The sequence below is a fragment of the Bison bison genome, unplaced genomic scaffold (assembly GCF_000754665.1).
Source record: "Bison bison bison isolate TAMUID 2011002044 unplaced genomic scaffold, Bison_UMD1.0 scf7180017864491, whole genome shotgun sequence".
NCBI lineage: Eukaryota > Metazoa > Chordata > Mammalia > Artiodactyla > Bovidae > Bison > Bison bison.
Window position 1 is genome coordinate 20,450,999 of NW_011495050.1, and position 22,884 is coordinate 20,473,882.

The 22,884-nt window shown below is 43.6% G+C and overlaps 1 protein-coding gene across 2 annotated transcripts in view; it reads right to left on the reverse strand.

Annotated features, from left to right (window-relative positions):
• The window catches only part of GRHL2 (grainyhead-like 2 (Drosophila)), a 171,783-nt gene that overhangs the window by 77,228 nt on the left and 71,671 nt on the right, over positions 1-22,884 (reverse strand). For both annotated transcript variants that reach the window (XM_010863509.1, XM_010863508.1), the window contains exons 6-7: positions 20,430-20,586; positions 15,436-15,547 (exon numbers count right to left, since the gene is read on the reverse strand). In XM_010863509.1, coding sequence (XP_010861811.1) covers positions 15,436-15,547; positions 20,430-20,586 — 269 coding nt within the window. The remainder of the gene's footprint in view (positions 1-15,435; positions 15,548-20,429; positions 20,587-22,884) is intronic.

Sequence of the window (22,884 nt, forward strand, 5' to 3'; positions counted from 1 at the left end):
TTCTGCCTGGACTGGTGCAATAATGAAGCCAGAATGCTGAGAATGGCTCAAGGCGCTAGTACCAACTCAGTGTGCGCATCACAGCCCAGGAAGACGCTTCTTTTGAAAAGCCAAGGACCTGTGGCAGTTTATGCATTTTATGCATTTGGGGTCAGGATGCTACAAAGAGTCCATTTATACGGTGGTGCTCAAAGCACAGAGAGAAAAACCACTGGCAGGGGAGATACCTAGACCTGAATTAAATTTATCCTCCTCTCACCAAAGCCTGAGACCGCCAGTGAATTACTGCACTTGTATTTCCTCAGCCATTAAAGAGAGACAATGTCTAAGAGAACAGACCCCACTGGTCCTGTAGTCGGTGACAGAAACAACGCTGGTCCCCACTTTCCCCCATCCCTTCTGTCCTCAAACATCTGTGTCCCTCTATCTGCAATGACAAATGGGATCAGTTCAAATTCCGGAAACAGTCAAGGGTCATTCTAAAAGTATTCACTCTGACTTGAAATATGAAAAATAAATAAACCCTAGTTGAAGTCGGTTCTGAGATTTTTTTTTTTTTCTGTTTTCAAAACTAAAGAATCAGCTTCTTAAAATCTGAATGACTCACAAGAACTCTGAGTTCATGATTTCCTTTATATATTTTTACCAAATCAGAGGTGACCTGGGTTTCCTTAAGGGTGTTGACACTTGAGCTGATTTTTAGAGGCACTAAATGTATTTCCATCACTGGGTCCTGAGCAAACAGTTAGGAACAACCACCAGTCTCTGAGAGCTGAGTGTGTACTAAATACACATACTTCATGAACACAACCTCAAATAATTCTGATCAGTAGCTTTTTAAAATTATTCCTACTAGGTATAGTGGGCAAACGCATTGAGTACCTCCCCTCCCTGGCAGTCACTTAGTTCTGAAAGGGACAAGCTGGGATTGAAACCTAAGAAGTTCTGTAATATATAAGCTTTACAATGAGCACCTTTCCATACATAATCCAGAACAAAAGGGGCTGACATTATGAAAACAAAATTTGTGACTCATAGAATTGTGACTGGTGTAGAGTGACTCTTTGGCACTATTAAAGCTGGAGTTATTAATATTGTTATGATATTTACTCTCCATATATCATTTAAGATAAACTCTTTCTTAGAGTTTTCCCATTAGGAGAAGCCTAATATTTTATTAGTTTGACTCACCCTTCTATTTCTAGAGAAAGAATTATACAGGCCTGTGAGATAGCTTTCAATTGCACTTAACATAAACTTAGAATAAGAAAAGCATTGACACTGTAACCCGTTTCTGCATTCCAGATAGGCTAGTGTTGAGTTGGCCAAAAAGTTCGTTCAGGTTTACATCAGCCAGAGAAATGGTACGGAAAAACCCAAATGAACTTTTTGGCCAACCCCATACTTTTATTCTGTTTGATTTCATTGCTTAAGAATGCTGGTCCTTAAGACCTAAATAGCTGTTTCTCCAGAGAAGACATATAGATGGCCAACAGACACACGAAAAGATGCTCAGTATCACTAATTATTCAAGAAATGCAAATCAAAACTACAAGGAGGTATCACACCAGCCAGAATGGCCGCATGAAAAAGTCCACAAATAACAAATACTGGAGAGGATATGCTGAAAGGTACCTGTGATCCACCAATCTCACTTCTGGGTGTATATCCAGGCAAAACTATAATTCAAAAAGATACATACACCCCTATGTTCAGTGTAGCACTATTTACAACAGTCAGAATGTGCAAACCACCTAAATATCCATCAGCAGATGAATGGGTAAAGAAAATGTGATGTTTATACATCAATGGAATATTAGTCATAAAAAAGAATGAAATAATGCCATTTACAGTTACATGTTATGGACCTAGAGATGATCATACTAATCAAGGTAAGTCAAAAAGAGAAAGACAAATACTATGTGATATCACTTATATGTATCTGAAATAAGACACAAATGAACTTATCTACAAAACAAAAATGGACTCACAGATACAGAGAACAAACTATAGAGAACAAACTTCCCAAGGCAGAGGGGGCTGGGGAGGGGAAGGGTTGGGAGTTTGGGATTAGCAGATGCAAACTAGTATATACAAAACAGATAAACAACAAGGTCCTATTGTATAGCACAGGGAACCATATTCAATATCCTGGGTAGCCATTCCCTTCTCCAGGGAATCTTCCCAACCCAGGGATCAAACCCAGGTCTCCTGCATTGCAGGCAGATTCTTTACCATCTGAGCCAACAGGGAAGCCCAGCATACCATAATGGGAAAACAGGGAAAAAGAATGCTGGTCTTGACCCATAAAACTTGACTTCAGATTGAAAGTAGGTCACATTCTGTTTGTAGGCACACATACACATATGTCCTAGAAAAGGGAATGACAACCCACTCCAGTATTCTTGCCTGAGAAATCCCATGTAGCCTGGCAGGTTACAATCCAAGGGTTTACAAAGAGTCAGACACAACTGAGTGAGTAATACTTTCACTTTTATATATATATATATATATACCCACACACACATACAACATGACTTCCAGCTCTGAATTTAAATCAACTGGGATGGGCTTAAAATTAAACTCTTCTCATTAGTCTGTTATTCAGTGAGATTTAAATTCAATCTAACTATTATGTCTTTTTAAACTATGTGTCTTTTAAATTTGTGAAAACACAAAAGTGCCTAACACATCCTGACATTTCACTGAATGAATGAAGACTGGGGTAGTGCTTCGGTAAATAATTTATTTGTGTATACTGTGGGAACTATTCATGTTTTATTTCAGTTTTCCATTCTTTATTTCGTTACTTAATATGCTAACACTCTTAGGGGAAGGCAGAAGACAAGATGTTATAGACATCTAGGATTAGAAGTTACTGCCCAGAGTGGTTATTCGGCCAAAATCATGTCAGACCTACACACCGGGCTCCCTTCCTCTAGCACAAGTCCCCAAGCTTTCCCCACGTCAGTTGACATTTCCGGAAAGTGTGACACTTCCCAGTTAAACCAAGTCTAATTTATGAAAGACAATGGAACTCTTTCTCAAACGATGGTACTTTATTATTAGCAACAGTCTTCAGAATTGCTTTTCTGTCCTAAGACATTCCAGTCTCTCAAAGTCTCATTCTAGTATCTAGTAGCCCTCAATGTCAGAAATGATTTTCCAACACCTATAACTGCCCTTTTGAGTTGAATAGATTCAAAAAAAAGAAATGACTTTTTGGTAACTGGGGGTGCGGGACACAGACACACTACAAGAACTGTAAATCTTCACAGGGATTACCCTTTGATCAACCAGAAATTACAAACCCAATTCTTTCAGTAGCTCAAGATCCATTAAAAGCAACCTCCACTTTCAACCTTCCCATTAGCCCCTGGGCTGCCCAGTCACTCACCAAAGTGGTCTACAGATAAAGGAAGGTAAGTTTGTTATGTGGACGATGGAGGTGGAGGGTGTTTGTTATATGAGGGATTTTTGCATTAACTGCTATTAGAATTACTCACATTGCTATTCCTGTTTATTTATTTTTCAACAGTTATTAGAGGATTTACATATTATTTCAAAATGGAAATTCCAATTCTCTTACATATATTTCCTCAAGAAGATAAATGTGTCCTTCAAAGGAGGGAGGCAGTTCCTGCTGTTACCATTCTCCTTGGAGATGCTGAATCACAGCATCTGAGGACTGCAGGTGTGCACCGAGAGGAACCCAACAGCCACCTTAGAAAAGTTGGCTCCTTGATCTGTGAAATGGAGATAACATAGTGCTGGCCTCACAGCATAAAAAACTTTCTGTTTTTTTCTGTTGTACAAAAAAAACTTTCTCTTGGCAAGTTTTAGATTTTGTAAACAGGGAAGAAAAACTTTACATTTGCCTAATTCCACACTTGTGGGTACTGCAAAGACAAGGAAGACATGCATTTGTTCCTGCTGAAAGGCAGGGTGAGAGGGAGGTTTCCAGTCCCTGCTGGAGTGCGGCTGAAAAGACCAGCTCTGTAGTTCTGTTCAGTAATTAGCTGAGTCTCGTGACACTATCAGACTGTCTTGCCAGGGTTTCTTTTTTTGTAATTCTTAAGTCAACCAAGTAACACTAAAAAATGTGAGACTATTAGGCTGAGGTTTCACTAAATGCATCTCTAAAGAAAGAAAATAATTAGGCCCCAAGCAAAAAACATGAAATCAGGGACTTCCCTGGTGGTCCAGTGGTTAAGAATCCGTCTTCCCGGGCAGGGGACATGGGTTTGATCCCTGGTCGGGGAACTAAGATCCCACATTCCAGGGGACAATTAAGCCTACAGGTTGCAACCTGAGAAGTCTGCATGCTGCAACAAAGATCCTGGGTGCTGCAACTAAGACCCGACGTGGCCAAATAAATATTTTTTAAAGACATAAACTCAAATAGAGAGCATAGATTACATGTTTGAGATGAAGTCATGGTCAAATATAGCTAAAGATACAGGAAAGGTCCGACCAAGTAGGAGAAAGCAATGTGGCATCCAGTAAATGTGAAAAAGAAAATGGTGGAAGACAGGAAATTAAAGTATTTTACAGTATTAAATATGATAGGTCTGTTGAGTGGCTTTAGTTATGTGTGTGTGTGTTCATTTTGAAAGCTCATCATATAAACCACGATCTCTTTATGAGAAAGTTTCAGCCTTTCACTGAAACAGGTTCTCAGAGCATCTATTCAGTGGATGCCCTTCAAGTACCCATTCCTACTTTAACCCTCTCTGTAACATTCCTTCTGGTTAACCACTCAGGGTTTTAAAATTGCCAGCAGTGGGGAAGTACTTCTCCAGAAAAGGTTTCTTAAACAATAATGCCTACAACCAGGCAAACACACTTCCCAGGAGCAGTGAAAAAAAAATTAACCCAAATTAAAGACCAGATTAATTACAATTTTTAATTCCCATATTTTTTCTTGGTAAAGTTTGCTTTAAAGCAAATTTCTGTTTGTTTCAGGGAAATAACAATAATTTCCAGTTAAGTTAAAAGAAAAATTTATTAATGAAGCCCCCAAGTTAAAAAGGAAAAGTTCCCCCTTGGTTTATTAATGTAGGTATTATGTTTCTATGTTAGCAATTAAGTCTTGGAGTTAACCATGCTTCATGAAAAAGTCTATAGAATAATGCAACAATTTTTAAAATATAAGAAATCAAAGTACCAAATGCACATTTAGCTGGCATCCAGAAAAATACCACCAAAACTGATTGTTTCATCACAGAAGAGGACAGAGCCCAACCCCACCCTGATTTCCCTGTTAACAAAGCACATATTCCCTTACCATGGTGTTACCTACATACACAGAACAATACACGGAAGTTTGCTCATCAGCTAGTCAGCACTAGTTGAGCATCTTTTCTGTGCCAGGCACCATACCAGGTGCTGCTCATACAAAAGTTACAGAAGAAAATTTTCTCTCCCCTCGAGAAGCTTGGCATTTAGTGGAATGGACAGAATGTAAACTGATCAACCAAGTGAAAGACAGCAATGTTACGGTCTAAGTACAAACTAAAACCTGTGGAGGAAGCAACTGATGTCTGAAAGATCAGGAAGATCTCACCTAAGTGGGGCGTGGAACAAGGTCTTAGGAGGGAGATGACTGCCAGGTAAAGGAGGGAGGAAGGGCCATTCTAGGCAAGGAGAGCCCGAGAGGAGAAATGAAGGGGAGGTTGGAAGTAACCTAGGGGTGAAACAGATCTACAGATATGGCATTAAGAAATTTGAATATTAAAAAAGAGACACACACCCCAAAGTTCATTGCAGCGCTATTTACAATAGCCAGGGCATGGAAGCAACTTAAATGTCCATCAGTGGAGGAGTAGATAAAGAAGATGTGGCATATATATACACACATATATGTATACATATACACATATGTACACACACACATATCTATACAATGGAAAATTATGAGCATTAAAAGGGATGAAACTGTGCCATTTGTAGAGGTATGGATGGACTTAGAGACTGTCACAGAGTTAAGTCAGAAAGAGAAAAATAAATATATGACACACATTTTGGGCTTCCCTCGTGGCTGATCTGGTAAAGAATCTGCCTGCAATGTTGGAAACCAGGGTTCAATCACTGGGTTGGGAAGATCCCCTGGAGGAGGGAAAGACTACCCACTCCAGTATTCTGGCCTGGAGAAATCCAAAAAGTGTATAGCTCATGGGGTTGCAAAGAGTCGGACACGACTGAGCGACTTTCACTTTCATATGTGGAACCTAGAAAAATGGTATAGAGGACCTTATTTGCAAAGCAGGACTAGAGATGCAGATGCAGAGAACAAACATAAGGGTCCCAAGGATGGAGGAGAGGCAGTGGGTGGAGCAATGGGGACTCACACACTACGTGTTTAACACGGGTAACTGACGAGGATGCACGGCACAGGGAGTTCTGCGAGGCGCTCTCTGGTGAGCCAAATGTGAAGGACATCCGGAAAAGAGGGAGGTATGTGTACATACGGCCAACTCACTCTGCGGTGCAGCAGAAACTAACATAGTATTGTAAAGCAACAATACTCCAGTTAAAAAAAAAAAGAAATCTTAATAAAAGGCAGATTATGCTGGATTCAGACGTAAGATGTGAGGAGGGAAATGATGCCTCTTTTAAGAAACATGGATTGTAAGGAAAGAGGAAGACCCAGCAATAGTTTGGAAGGAAATCTGCCTGGATGTGTGGACAGTTGGTGAACTCTGGCCCTGTCTCGGGGGAAGGCTGGAGGAACTCTCCATCACCCTAGGCACACATGCCAAGGAGGAAATGATTCTCCCCAGAGGTGCTGTCCCCAATAGAATCAGCTCCTAACACTCATACGGAGACACGCATGCAATAAAGAAAAACTCACGGTGGTTCAATTTTTATTGAAAATGAGTATGTTCTGCTTGAACTAAGATTAAAGTTTAAAGAATATTTGCAGTGTATCATCTTTTAAATACAGCATTAACAGGCTACGATTTTTATCACGGCCATGTTTTCTAACCAAAGTTGATGATGAAAACAGTTGTCCAGTAGCTGTGGCTACAGTGCTTCTCTGTAAATCAGAGGGTGCCTCGCACTGCCTGTGACTGTTTCAACAACCGGAGCTGATGATCAAACAGCAGGTGGGGCAGAGCCGGGGCCACACCCCAACCTCTCCTCCCTGCCCCCACCCGTGCAGGAAGCAGGGGCCAAGGCTGCTCCACTATCTCAGCTCTGACTCACTCACTGCCCTGACTCTCACCAACCAGCCCTGGGTTGGGTTATTATTTATTTATTTTTTAAGTTGAGGGCTCTCAAGGGGTTTGGTTTGGTTTTGAATCAAATTTACTTTTCATATCTATTCAGAAGTGTGGAAAGAGTCTAGGAAATATAAAAAATCAAAATTCCATTTCCTTGAGTTATTTTTAAAGGAGGGAAGTCCCACACTTTCCCAGCTGCAGGGAGAGAGCAGGTTTGCTCAGTGCTGGGGGAGGAGGGCTCACCGCAGAACAAAACTCAGTGGCAGAGTGGGCAACCCTGGGGAAGAGAGAGGCAAGCTGCAGGGACCCTATGGTGATCTGGGGTTCCCCCAGCCATCCCCACAAGGGAAGGGGCCAGGACAGGGCCAGAGTTCACCAAATGACCACACATTCAGGCCCTGGTCTTGGCAGATTTCCTTCCAAACCATTGCTAGGTCTTCCTCTTTCCTTCCATCCATGTTTCTTGAAAGAGGAGTCACTTCCTACTCCACATCTTACTCATGCCTGAGTCTAGGCCCATTTGGGCCACAGATTCATGCTGACTACTTGGCTACCTGACCTCTTGAAAACCAGCAGATGCCTCTCCCAGCCCACCAATCTCTACACCACCACGCCCCACTTCTCTGCACAGCTTTGAGTAGCCCAAGCCAGCATTTGACTATAAAAACTGCAAGAAAGCACACTTGTAAGGCACATCCACAGCCAGGCTCCTCTAGAAAGCTCAAAGGAAAACTAAAGGTGTAACTTAGTTTTATTCACAATTCCTATTTGAAAGTGGAGTACGACTCCACACAGAAGAGAGCTCCCAGCCCCGGACAGATGAGCCAAGCTGCGAAAGTCACAGTGGTCAACGAAATGCTGTATTCGAGAATCTCCCGAAAGGCTTCTCTTTGACCCTCACAGAAAACTATCTCGAACTAAACTTGAAAAAATGTTTTGATTTCATCAGACCTTAAGGATTCATGAAAACTTTATCTTAATATAAGATTGCTATCAACAGGACAATTTTAAAATAAAGAAATACATTTGTATTAGGGCACAGATGAAAATCCTATAATCACATGCTAATAACCAAAGAGACTATAACTGCCTGTCAATGGAAAACAATGGGATTAATATTAACAATATAATACATACTAATACAAGGAAAGATTACTTTCTGGGAACCAAAATCAAAGACAGATTGAATAAAGAGCAAATGGTTGGTTTCACAATTAACTGCAAAATGATGTCAATACTGATTACATTGGATGTGACTATCAAGTAATTTTGCTCATTCGGACGTGCTTGGGGAATTAGTCTAATTACATCACCATCCATACCACCCTTTCGGAAAGTGCAAAAACTGTGATGCTCATTGTTTTGAAAAAGCTGCATTGTCAAGCAAGCAAATAATTCTTAATTCTGTTCAGTAGAGAGAAGCTATATTTGAATGAGTCTCAATGTATCTGCTGTAGCTTCTGATTTTTCATTCTATAAATCAATGTTAGTTGTTGAATATCTTATAATTTTCCTTCCTTGCTTGAAAGGAAACAGAAAAACATTCTTTCCCAAGAAAGTGGTTCTGTAATTATTCACACTTTGAGTAGACTTGCTGCGCATTCTGGTTCATTTTATGATTGGTAGTTCCTTTCAAATATTTTTAAAATGGCTTACATGGGGCAAAACTGGATCTCTCCACTGTGCAAATGAGTCCCAGGGAACTCCCGGCCTGTTTAATGTGTAGATGGTGCCTAAAAGTCACTGTGCCCCTGGCTGGACTCAGCATCAGTCAGCCCACACTCCCCTGGCACCTGGGGCACCATGCTTGCTGCTACTCCCAACCCCTACCTCATTGGCAAAGCTGCACTTTCTTTCTGTGATCTTTTTGTTCTCCTTTATCCCTACAGCCAGTCAGTTCTGAAAGTCTACCAGTTCTAGAATTCATCTCTCATTCCTGAGTTAATTTTTGCATCTCTCCTTTACAGCTTATTCCTCCGGGTCTCTCCACAGCTATAACCAGTCTCTCCCTCACTTCATCCCACCCGGACCCTGGCTCAGTCCTGCTAAAAATCATCAGCAGTTGAGCAAAGTCTCCCAAATAAAACCCTGCAACTCAATAAAGAGAAATGTCACCTCATCAGAGTATTCCATTTGCCTGTATTTCTGCCCAGTCTCCCCCTTGTCAGAGTTCTGGGAGGACCAATGGGCGAATGGAACACTCCCCTGGATGAGGGACATCTCTTATGGGCCCTCACTTATATATTCCTGCATCTCTAAAGCCCACTGTGTTCAACAAGAGAAAAACATGGATTAATGAAAAACAAAATATGCATGTTACACCTCAATATAAAAAAAGTATAAGCACACACATTTCGAAAATCTCCCAGACAAAACTGCAAAGCAAGGTTCTGTGGAGCCACACGAGTGTACCGCGGCAGAGGACGAGAAGCTCTGAGCGCAGTTCCCCTCGGTATCTGGTGTGGTGACGCGCCTCTGCAAAGACCCACCCAACGGTCTGAGAGAGCATTTCCCCAGTGTTCCGCCTGCAGCTCTGAGTTGACCACCAGGATACGTGTGGTCGGAGTCAACAGCCCTCTCATACCAGGAACTTTCTGGGCTTTGGACCCCAAAACACCCTCCTGGGCTCATTCAGCCTCCATGGGAGACCCAGAGCTTCAGTCTGTACCTCACTGAAACAGCTTTACATGGGTCTCCTCTTACAGCTTGAGACCAGCAAATCCCATCTATACTTCCTACCCCTGTCACTCTAAGAAAGTGTTAGCCACTCAGTCATGTCCGACTCAGTGACCCCATGGACCGCAGCCCACCAGGCTCCCCTGTCCATGGGATTCTCCCGCCGAGAATACTGGAGTAGGTAACCATCCCCTTCTCCACGGGATCTTCCCAACCCAGGCATCGAACCCAGGTCTCCTGCATTGCAGGCAGATTCTTCACTGTTTGAGCCACCAGGTTACTCTAAAATTCCCCTTAAAAAAGCAAGCCTCTCCACAATTCCCACAGCCTTCCAGCTCATTTTTCAGCCCAGTTTATTCCCAGTTTACTTGTCTCCCCACCCACTGTGTAAGTTGAATCAATGATACACTCACCAGCATGCACGAGAGTTTTACCCCTCCCATTTTTGCCAACAGATTTATCAGATTTTATAAAATCACGTGCCAATCTCACTTTGGTTTTACTGTCTTGATTCCTATACCTCTAAATGGGCTGTTTCCTTGGCTCACAGCACCCTCCCCCACCTTTTTGACCTCGCATGTTCTGGTTATCTTTTCAGAGGGGACTTAGAAACATCTACGGCAAGTGTTCCTCCCATCTGCCTCTCACCATGTGATAACCTCAGCCAGTCATCTTCTTGCCTCCAGTCTGGAGCAACTTGAAGATGGGGCTCTACCTTATTTATTTATCTCTGAATCACCAGTTCCTAACGAAGGCTCGGTTTGCTGAGTGAAGGTGAAATTACTCTGCCTTTCTGCAAGCTGGTGGTAACTAAGATGGGATCAACACTGACTCCATGTCCGTTGAGAAAGGGGGTTTCACACTCAGAGATGAGCAAAGGACAGATACCATCAAAGTGGTGATTCCATACAGTAGGTACAATTAGTGCAGGAACACTCTTTAGGCTGCAGAATGTGAACATATTGATGACCTGGAGTAACTGTTGTTATCCGACAAGTTCACAAGAAAGAACTTGTGAAACTTGGAGAACTCTACTTATGTGCCTTGCAGAGCAGCAGAGTGCACTTGGGCTGGGGTTTGTTTGTTCTACTTATATCCAGCAAGAGCTAATTGCTAATGTTTCCTTCCCCACCAACATAGTTTATGGCCTAATGTACAAGAACCACACATCTGAACTGGCTTTTAGAAATGCCAGAACTAGCAGCAGCCGAGTCCTGCCACCCAGAGTGCAAAGCGTTCTCAGCGTCTGGAAAGGAAGGTGCAGTGGAGAGAGGCAGGGCCTCAGCGCAAGGTCAATTCATGACAGCTTGCAGTTACTCTGCATGTGATTAGGGGCTGGGGGGGCGGGCGGCAGAGTGATCTAGAGGTCAGGATACAAAGATGAGAGACAGTGGAGTGAAGACACACAATAATTAAAAAAAACAAGGGGTGCACACTCTAGCAATCCTGAATTTCCATCTTCACCACTTACCAGGTGTTTGATCCTGGGTAAAATTCTTCACACCTCACCCTCTCAGCTTTTCAGCAATAAAATAAGCTGTTTTCAGGATGAAGGACAAAATGCTTAAGTCTGATGTATAGAAAGAGCGTGGCACACAAAAGGCAACAGACACCCGGGAGCTGTTACGCAGACACAGTCCGCGTCTTTGAAAGCCAGCTTCCTATCACTGCAGCAAGAGTTTCATCCTTACGTGCGTTCATTCATTCATTCATACGTTCATTCATTCCTTCAGGAAATATTTATCAAATGCTCACGGTGACTCAGGCTCTGTGAGAGGCATTAGGCCTGGAGCAGAAAAGAAAACAGACTAGTGTCTGCTCTTATGGGGCTTAGTGTAGCATGAGGGGGGACACAAGAAGAAATAGAAACATGTATTCATAACATGTTTGGTGGCGACAGGGCTCTGCAGTGGAGTAGAGTTAAGGCAGCTTGAGAGCGACGAGGGCGTGATGTTTGGGTGAGGTGAGAGGGAAGGTCTCTCTGATACGGTGACGACAAGCAAAGGCCTCCAAGAAGTGAGGGAACAAGTCAGGCAACATGTGAGTATCCGCCCAGGGAGGGATGTGACTGGTGTGAGGTAGGAAGGGACTCACCAGGAACTCTGCTCAGCACTCAGGAAGCTGGCAGCTGAGGTGCCCCCTGCTCTGAGGAGCAGCTCTCTTCCTTGGCCCTCCACTTTCCGTGGATGGCCTTTCCACAGATGGGGACTCCAACAGGGACGCTGAGGGTCCTCTCCCATCAGGCAGCCGGCACACACAGGTTACTCAGAGGGCAGGAGTGGGCGATGAGGCGGGGCCACAAAGAACAACCAACAGTCTAGTCCAGAGGAGACAATTTATGTAGGGAAAGATGGAGAATGTGCTCCAGGCATGATTATATCAGGGCTCAGAGGTGACAGGATGACCCTCGAGCATGAGTGGTGAGTTCCCCAGAGAAGGAAATGGCAAGCCACTCCAGTATGCTTGCCTGGGAAATCCCATGGACAGATGAGCCTGGTGGCCTACAGTCCATGGCGTCGCCAAGAGTCTATTGAGCACATGAGTTCTGAGGGGATGTTGAAGAAAGACCCAGAGAGGTGAGAGCTCCACTGGGTGCTGCTTGGAAGGGAAGCAGGGAGACTGAGGGATGGAGGGAGGGCTGGCTGTCCTGGGCACCCCTGGAAAGGTGAAAGGACCTGTGTATCCAAACACAGAGTGGTATTGCACATAACTTAAGGAGTGGAGGTTCCCCGAAGCCCACCCACAGACCCAAGGACCCAGGTTACGAATGCTCGTTTTAGCAAAAAAGGGCCTCATCTCAGTCTCTAATGCCAGCTTCAAAGTCACTACCTACAGGCTTCAGTTGGACTTGCTGACCACAGTGGCTGGGAGAGGCTTGGGGAACTGCAACTTGGGAGACCCAGCTTTAATCTCCAGTTCATAAAGGTAAAGAAAAATAACACATTACACACTTCTGGATTTTTCCTTTTCTCTTGCAGGCCAGCCACTAGAAGGTTCTCCACCCAAACTGACCAAGGTATAGCATAAACTCACTCCTGGGCCTCCTCCCCCTCAGCAGGCACTGGTAGCCCCCTGGCTGAGCGCAGGTGCAGCCTCACAGACATTCTCAACACGGCCCTGCAGAGTCACCACGGGGAGGGCACGCAGCACACGCATGCAGTCGCCACAGCAACCTCACCCCCCACCCTTTCTACTGGAAATGGTGTTAACCGCCCACTGACAGAGGAACAAGTTGCTTAATTTTTTAAAATCTGGTACAAGAATGAATGAGAGGAATTTCTTCCATCTTTCCTCATCCTGTCAGGTTGAGGTGAGGGGTAGAGACTGTGGTCAGAAAATTGATTTTTCATTTGAACCTAAGAGGCTGATTCAATGCCTCAATCTCAGAGTCAGCAAACAGCCCAGGTAGCCATGAAGTTACTGAGTCAAAGTCACAAATCTCAATGATAAATGTGTGTGTGTTTGTGTGCACACACACATGTGCAAAGGGTTACATGAGGGAGAAAAAGCAGCCAGGAGGTGATAAAGAAGAGAGATGAGATCTGAAATCCTATGAGACCTGAGAGATCATTCTGGGCTAAGAAAAGTAAACCGTGTAACAACATCAAAGTTGAACCCACAGGTATGCCAGTAAAACGTGTTTATTATTTGCCTTATTTGGACCTAGGCCACATTTCTACTTAATTGCTCCTTTCTTGGGCAGTAATTATAAGGCTAACTTTTCAAATAAAATAAAATTGTTCCTCTGCTCTGGGCAGACTGCCTCCAAAGCAGGTTACAGCAAGTATTCCCAAACCCTTCTTCCCAGTTGGTCGATCTTGGGGGTTCAGGGTGTGACTTGGGTGAGGAAGATCGCTTTTATCCCAGCCCTTGCACTAAGTCTTGCACTAATTATCGGAGGAAAGGAAAGGTGGGTCAGTAAGCCTTGGTTTCCTTGTTTATTAAATAAATTCGTTTGACTAGTTGAAAGGAGATGTGTGTGAGTGTGTGTATCTGTGGTAGAGATAAGGAGTGGTGTAGCCATTTTGCAAGAAAAACCAGCAAATTAGTTTCCATATGTTCTACAGCGAGTCTCCAACCCTATCTTAGTTCCTCTACCATTGGTCAAAGGGTCCCAGCAAGTGTGAGATAAAAGGTTTGAAAAAGTCCTTTGCTATAATGTGAAAGAAATCAAAGTAAACATCCTTCTAGTGCTTCATTATCAACTCTGGTGTCCAACACAGCAGAAACCTTCCTCACTGGACTTGGCCTGTCCTCACTGGGACTGTGCCTCGAGGTCTGGGAAACGTGAAAATAAAGCCTATAAATGGGAAATAATTTCTTATGGAAGCAGAATGTACATGAACTGTCAAAATTATTTAGAAACACATATAATTACTGTGGTCTTAAGTTATTTCTAGGCACTTTAAGATCAATCCCTGGCACCCCCTGCTTTGCTCTGTGTCTAGAGGTTGATTCCTGCAAAGTGCATGTGCCTGGGAGGTGTGCCCTCCTCTTCAGGCTAATGGGGTCAATGGAAAGTGCTAGGGGAGGCTGGGGGGCAGGGCGTGCCATCTCCCCCTCGCTCTACACTGAGGGGTGTTTCTGGCAGATTCTCTGCGGTTCTCGCTATTCTAAGATAGCTGCTCCCTCTGGGGTCCGCATTCTCACTGCTCTAAGACAGCTGCTCCCTCCACGGTCCCAGCTGTGGCTCCAGGCCGATCCTGTCCCTGCCTGGGGGCTCTCACAACTCCCACCCCCTCTCCTTTGATCCTTCGGCCCTCCAGCAAATAGCAGCAAGTTCCTGCTGTGGCTCCTCTCTCATGGCCTCGTGGGGCCTTCCACCCTCCCAATCTTGGCAATGAATTCTCTCCATGGAACCACTTGGTATGGGCTCTGTTCTCTTGACTGGACTCTTGAGTCCCACCCGGGGGCTCCGAATCTCTGAAGAACAAGCATGATGTTTAGGAATATACAGACTCCAGGAAATGCACTGGGCAGATCATTCCTTCTCTACTGCTAAGAACGCTCTCTCAAACTCTGCATTAGTCTGATCACCTAGTACTCTTTGCACTAGACGTGTGTTTGGATAGAAGGAACACAAGATAGAAAATTAGAGAACTAGAATGCTCTATCTAGTCCCGTGACCTTCACGAGTACCTTAGATCCAAATGAGCCCACGTTACTTGTGTTACAGGAAGGAATAAGAGTTCCTCTGGCCTGCCTGGCAGTTATTAGGCTCAAACACAAGAGGGCATGGAAATATGTTTCAGAAACTGGCCTGGCCATGGTAAATCTAAATCTATTATTATATGAGACACAGTTGACTTCTATGGGACACAAAGTGTTTTGCTCTAAGCTTAGCCCAATCTTGACTTCTCAGTCCAATTTGTACTAAATGTACTGAAATATTGGAAACGTTCCAAACTAGTGCCAGGCACATCACAGGAGTGATGTAGGTCTCAGCTGTGATTTCTGGGCTCTTCTTTCTATCAAGGCAACATGGAGGTTTACCAAAGACCATGCAAGAAGGTCAAGGTCAAGGTCAACTTACCAATGTCAAGGACTCTCTGCTTTGCGGTGTGCTGCCGAGAGTGCCAGTACTTCCAGTATTTCAGCTGCTCATCCCGGTTTTTGTCCTCACTGAAGACCACCATCACCACGCTCTGCAGGGCAGGGAGAACCACACAGCTTATTTTCCATTCAGCCCCTCCTGCTCCACAGTGTCCAGTTCTGGGAATCCTACCAGAGGTGTGTTGCCTTAATTTCTGTAAATTTGCTTTTCTTGCTTTAGATAAGCTCAGTTGTAGGGTTTATTTTGTTTCAAAATAGGCCTACTTTTTAGAAAATAAGTGGGAAGTGAAAACAGCACAGAGTAAAAAAAAAAAAAAAATGCTACCTCATCTTTACCATGACTAACACACAATTGGATTAACCAATTTACCAGCAAATGTACTATTTTGTGAGGTGAGTGGGAATACCAAAAAAGATTTTTTTCTTACATTGAATACAAGGCCATTTTTGAAATGGCATATCCTTAAACATAGAATTTGGTGCTTTTGTAAAAGAGCAAATATGTGTTTCTGGCCTAATTAAGTGCCTCTGACTGGATCAGTGATGGTACTGAGAGAAATACTAAAAGATGAGCTCACAGTGATGAACAATGATATAAAATACAGATATATCACAGACCAAAAGATACAAAGTCAACCATATGATTTCCTTAAATATGTGGATATACTTTTAAATGAGCCCATGAAACTAATTATATCTGTAGAAATAAGAATCCCAAATGACTTCCACTTCTAAGTTCCAAGCTGTCTTGCTAAACTAAATATATGTTAATTCATTGTCATTTACGAGATGGAGAAGGTACCCAAAATCACCAAACAAACCAAAAAAAAAAAAACAAAACCAACTTACAACCCTTTAATTACAGCATGAGGAATACTATATCCAGGAATATACTCCCCATCTCATTCCATATCCAAAATACCTCTTAGACATTTTTCTGCTATTTCAAGAGAATAGTTCATCAACTCTCATTCCTTAATGCCTTGACCCCTGTAGCATTTGACACATATCTACCTAATTACCTACAGTTACTCAGTCCATGGCAGTGGCTTATGTTAATAAGGGCGGGGATATAGTGTCACTCACCACCGTGTCCCTGCTGCTGCTGCTAAGTTACTTCAGTTGTGTCCGACTCTGTGCGACCCCATAGACGAAAGCCCACCAGGCTCCCCTGTCCGTGGGATTCTCCAGGCAAGAACACTGGAGTGGGTTGCCATTTCCTTCTCCAATGCATGAAAGTGAAAAGTGAAAGGGAAATCTCTCAGTCGTGTCCGATTCCTAGCGACCCCATGGACTGCAGCCCACCAGGCTCCTCCATCCATGGATTCTCCAGGCAAGAGTACTGGAGTAGGGTGACCATGTCCGTAGTGCCCGACAAATAAGAGATACTAAATGCATGATAGTAGCCGTAGTGTCAAGATCTGGCTTATTCCCAGTGGTATGTAAACATGTGTCACACAAAAAAAGCAGAGGTTTGTCAGAAAAGCTGGTTTAGAAATAATGCATCCGTATTATTCGAATCCAAAGCAGCATGACTCACAAAGGCGTGCAGGAGAGCTGACGAGAAAGGGACTCACGGGCTGTGCTGGTAGAACCCGGGGCTCGGCCTCCCTCCATCCTTCCCCCTTCCCCTTCCTCAGGTCTTTCTATTTCTATGTAAACATTCACTGCACAGCCTCCTGTTGTTTATTTCTGTCTGTCCCAAAATAAAAATAACATTTCGGGTGACTTTTTTCTAGTCGATGACTAAATTAGCATAAGTAATAGCCTGGTTTTGGTATGGAAATGTATTTTTCCAGTGATAAAGAAAAAGGCAGTTTGAAACTGCTATTACCAAGGCCACAGGCTCTGACTTAGGATGTAGCACTGTTCGCAGAAATCAGTGCTCAGAGATTCTAAGTGCATTCCTTGCTCCTCCAGGCAGCTTGCTCTCCCAGAGCCGAGGAGTAAGACAGACACACTCCGAGAAGGGCCATCCTGTTCTCCAAGGCTGTTAGATTGAAGACCTGAAGAGAAGGAAGGCTCTTTGTTTTAGGCAAAATGGAACAAAAGGAGATAAAATAAACTACATTATTTTCATGATTTCAATGAAAGAAAATTCTTGGAAAAGTCGCTGTACTCCAAACTGCTGCCATGGCCTTAGATTACTAACATCATCTTTTCAGGGTGATGATAATGGTGTTATTACCAAGGTGTATATGAGTTATACACTACCTTGTAATTGGCAAGATTTTTTGAAAAAGAAGAGGTATCCAGTGTCTTCTCACCAGGCATTCATATACGATGGCATAGGGCGCACCAGGGTCAATTTCCAGAGGTGGAGCCTATGCCTTTCAGGCCTCCCTGCTGCTCAGTACTGTACACTTGGGTGTTAAGAGAGTAGGTTAGAAGTCTGATTGTTCAGGATAGAACCTGGCTCCCTCACATTTGAGCTGTGTGACCTTGGCCAGTCGCTGACTTCTGAAAGGCCAAGTTTCCTCATCTGGAACATTACAGAAGTAATGCCTGTGGCATAGGGTTGTTGCTAGTTTCCGAGAGTTACTCGATGTACGGTGTTCAACGTACACACACAATAAATACGAGCTGTTCTATTGTGGCTCTGGTTGTTGGGACGATGGGGACGAGGACGGCATCCCTCCACTGCAGGCCTGACCGCAGGCTTGGGACATACTAAGCCCCCTGGAGGCACACAGCACACTGAGCACCTTTGCACCTGCCCCGGAGCGCAGCCTCAGGCAGGACATTAGTCCCAGAGCCTCCCTCCCCATCCTTCCCTTCACTCTCAACCACCCTGCCTCCTAAAGCTCCAATCTGGAACTGGGACAGACTTGAAGGGAGGAAGGCCTGGACAAAGGAGGAGCAGTTCTCCCTTGTCTTTCTCATGGAAACAATGTCATAAAACCCAGTTGATTCAAGAGCACACCACTGCAGGATTTTACCTAAAGCTAGTAACAGGCAAGTCAGCCAGCAGGTGCCCAGATACGCTTTTCTCTGTAACCTCATGTGTTACCCTTTGTGTGGGAATTTGAGATGCGGTGAACTGGGCCCGGAGGAGCACGGGGTTCCTTCCTCAGTGTACTGAAGAAACAGCTTAGGGGGAGGCAGTTATGATAAAATAAGGAGGCACGCACACAGCAGCATAAATCATTTTACAACAGGGCAGGAAAGTCCTTCAACCTCTTTTCAGAGCTCTTGTATATATAATTTTCCTTTTCAGTAGAGAAGCATTACCAGGTCCTGCCCTTCTTGGCAGAGTCGAGAATGCCAGAAGCTGGCAGACTTCCAAAACAGTTTCATTTCCCACAAACAGAACTAGCCCTCATGGATGTGAAAATTCTTTCAAGTCACTCCAGGTGGGGATCATATCATGCCCACTCCTTGACTTTTCGTACTGTTCATGGGGTTCTCACGAATACTGAAGTGGTTTGCCATTCCCTTCTCCAGCGGATCATGTTTTGTCAGAACTCTCCACCATGACCCATGTTGGGTGGCCCTACATGGCATGGCTCATAGTTTCATTGAGTTAGACCAGGCTGTGGTCCATGTGATCAGTTTATTAGCTTTCTGTGATTCTGGTTTTCATTCTGTCTGCCCTCTGAGGGATAAGGATGAGGCTTATGGAAGCTTCCTGATGGGAGAGAATGACTGTGGGGGAAACTGGATCTTGTTGTGATGGCCAGGGCCATGCTCAGTAAATCTATAATCCAATTTTCTGTCGATGGGCAGGGCTGTGTTTCCTCCCTTTTGTTTGACCTGCGACCAAACTATGGTGGACCTGATGAAAGCGAAAGAGGAGAGTGAAAAAGTTGGCTTAAAACTCAACATTCAGAAAACTAAGATCATGGCATCCAGTCCCATCACTTCATAGCAAATAGATGGGGAAACAATGGAAACAGTGACAGGCTTTATTTTGAGGGGCTCCAAAAATCACTGCAGATGGTGACTGCAGCCATAAAATTAAAAGACGTTTGCTCCTTGGAAGAAAAGCTATGACAAACCTAGATAGCACATTAAAAAGCAGAGACATTACTTTGCCAACAAAGGTCCATTTAGTCAAAGCTATGGTTTTTCCGGTAGTCATGTATGGATGTGAGAGTAGGGCTATAAAGAAAGCTGAGCGCCAAAGAATTGATGCTTTTGAACAGTGGTGTTGGAGAAGACTCTTTGAGAGTCCCTTAGACTGCAAGGAGATCCAACCAATCAATCCTAAAGGAAATCAGTCCTGAATATTCATTGCAAAGACTGATGCTGAAGCTGAAACTCCAATACTTTGGCCACCTGATGAGAAATTTCAACTGACTCATTTGAAAAGACCCTGATGCTGGGAATGATTGAAGGCAGGAGGAGAAGGGGACAATGGAGGATGAGATGGTTGGATGGCATCACCAACTCGATGGACATGAGTTTGAGCAGGTTTCAGGAGTTGGTGATGAATAGGAAAGCCTGATGTGCTGCAGTCAATGGAGTCACAAAGAATCGGACACGACTGAGCATCTGAACTGAACCCCTTGACTCCTTAGTAAGCACTGGGCTGCAGAAGGCTTTTAAGCAGAGCTGCAAAGGGCTCTTTGTATGTATGAATGTATAAATTGCACCCTCTTTTACAGAAGAAAGCCCAGCTCTTTCCCGCCCACAGATATGCTTTGACTTACAGCTACTTACTGGAAAAATGAACATCATTTGATTGAAAACAATGATGATAGTAACTAGATACCACATAGGCAATGAATGAAGCTGGGAAAATCCCTTGGATACGGTCAGAAAGCATGTTCCCACCATGTCTGTTCCCTGGGGTTTATTGGTTACTGATTAAAATGATAAACTGCAGGCCAATAAGTTCTTGTGCCCCAATTCTGACATTTGTTCTAGAATTATTTACTTTGGAATTTTTTTCCATGCCCTTCCACAAGGCTGGGAAGTAACAATGCCTTCATCTGATCCCTCCATGCTTTATTTGAGAAACGAGGCTCCTACCCTGACTTTGCTGATGGGGTGTCGGAAGCACTTGTTGTCCCCCGTCTCGCTGAGCGTGATGGCATAGAACTGCCCCTTGTTGAGGTAGGTCATCGGGCCCTCCCCTTGCTTCTGACGGAGAGATTTGGTGGCTTCCAGGGTGTACTGAAATGTGCCACTGTGAACAGAAAGCAAATAGTGGTCAGATTCACTCAGACATTTCTGCCTTTGGGATCAATTTCACATCAATAACATTTTGTATGAACATTAACCAACGTTTACTCCATTTCACAGACAAAACACAGCATATGGCAAAAGAGATGAGACCATACCAAAGGTCATTGCTAGTACAGTGCACATAACATTTCTATTAGTGGCCCATAAACCAGATGGTTAAGAAAGGGAGAAAGTCCACGGCATGCCCATCCCACTGAGCCAGGCAGGGCCAGGGGAGCCTCTGTTAGGTTTTAGCTGGCACTTTGCAACGCCTTAACTTAGACAGGACTTGCTTCTTTCATGCTGGCTATAAGCCATAGGTGTGAGTACCTTTGTTCAATTGATCCATATACTTAACCTTCTTTTGTCTAACTGAGGTGTTGCACACAGCTACATCCCACTTTAAAATACCTCAGAATATAAAAATCTAGAACTCAACACTCATGATTGAAAATTCTAGGGAATCTAGTTTCATAACAGGGATTATTTTTTGATTTGGGGTCTTGTTTTCTAAGCCTGCAGAAGAACTCATGACAGGGTTACTGCTCTAAAGCAGGAGGTTGCAAACAATGGTCCTTGGGCCAGAGCCAGTTGGCTGGCTGTTTTTGTAAATAAAGTTTTACTGGCCCACAGCTACACTCATCTGTTTCTATCTTCTCATGGCCGCTTTTGCACTGCCACAGCCGGGCTGAGGAGTTGCGACAGAGACTGTGTAATTCGCTAAAACTAAAATACTTAATATCTAGCCTATTACAGAAAAAAAGTTTGAAGATCACTGCTCTTAATAATTTCCCTAATATTTGACAAATATAATTTAACTTGTAAAAGGAAAACACTAATTTTCCCAACTTTGAAAAACATAGCCATTGTTTAAAATGAGCAATGAATATGAACCACCGTCTTTTTTATTTAAGATGCTCGTTCAGAATACTTATTTCTGCTACCCTGCAGGAAGGCGCAGATGATGATCCAACTGCAAATGCTTTGTCTGTTTTCTGGATCATCAGAAACTCTTCACTGTGTCTATTTTTTTAGCCCTTTAAATTTCATAGTCTGTGAAAGACTAGGTACAAAAAGATTCAAAGTTTGCTTCCTAAAATGATCTACCCATAAGATTACGGGGGACTCTTGCTTTCTATGTTGAATATTTCTGCAATGTTTCATATCTTTTAACTTAAATGAGAAAGAAATCTGAAGGGCAAAATAATATTTCTCTTATATGATAGAAAATCTTACATTAAAGCTGATAAAGTGAATTCCAGAATATGCGTCTTAGAATAAGGTGGGAAATAAATCATTCAAGATAGAATCGATTCCACTGTCATTTTGCCTGGAAAAAGCAATTTCAAGATAACCACTGAATCAGAAAATTTGAGACCTGGACAGGATATTAGGAATCACTGCTTGAAAAATATGAAGAAAGCTGTGAACTTTCTCCCCAGATAAAAGCACATATGCACACAAATGATTTGTAATATAATTTCAGGGGATTCACGTCCCCCAGGCTGATCAACAGCATAAGATAAGAACCACCTTCCTCATTTCACAGCTGAGAAGAAGCTGAGAAACTCGCTCACTCCAGGGAACAATGACAGCAGCAGAAAGCGAAAACAGGGCAGGAAAATGGTAGGTCAATGCTCTTTTTAATGGCCCAATAGCTGGTTGCATGGCTATCTGGACGAATAGCATGTAAATTACCCATGCATTTCCATATTTTAGAAGTTGATTCGAAACTTTCTTCTCTGCCTTTTCCCTACCCTTCGCCGCCACCACTGCACAGCCAAATTCTGTCTGGAACAATCTGGAGAGGATAACTGGGGAGCCTGAGGTTGGAACAAGACTCTGAAGGAGAAGAAAGACTTTAAGAGAAAACAGACAGAAGAAAAGAGCGTCATACCCGTAAAAGTAAAGGGGCAAGAAACACAGTGGGATAAGAGGTCTACAGTGCATGGAGGGCTCTAACCACCTTCATAAGGAATTTGTGTTTTATTCTGAAACGGTGAAATCAGTGGTAAGATTTGCAAATGGGAGAGATTCATTCATTCACGCCCTTCTCTCCCGTCTTCAGGCACCTCTGGAGTGTGTGGCTAGGAGGATGGCTACATCATTACGCATAACAAGAAATGAAAGCAGGACTTCCTGGTGGTCCATGGGCTCTATCCCTGGTCCAGGAAGATCCCACATGCCATAGGGCAAGTAAGCCTGTGCCCTGCAACTACTGAAGCCCACGCACCCAAAGCCTGTGTTCCACAACAAGAGA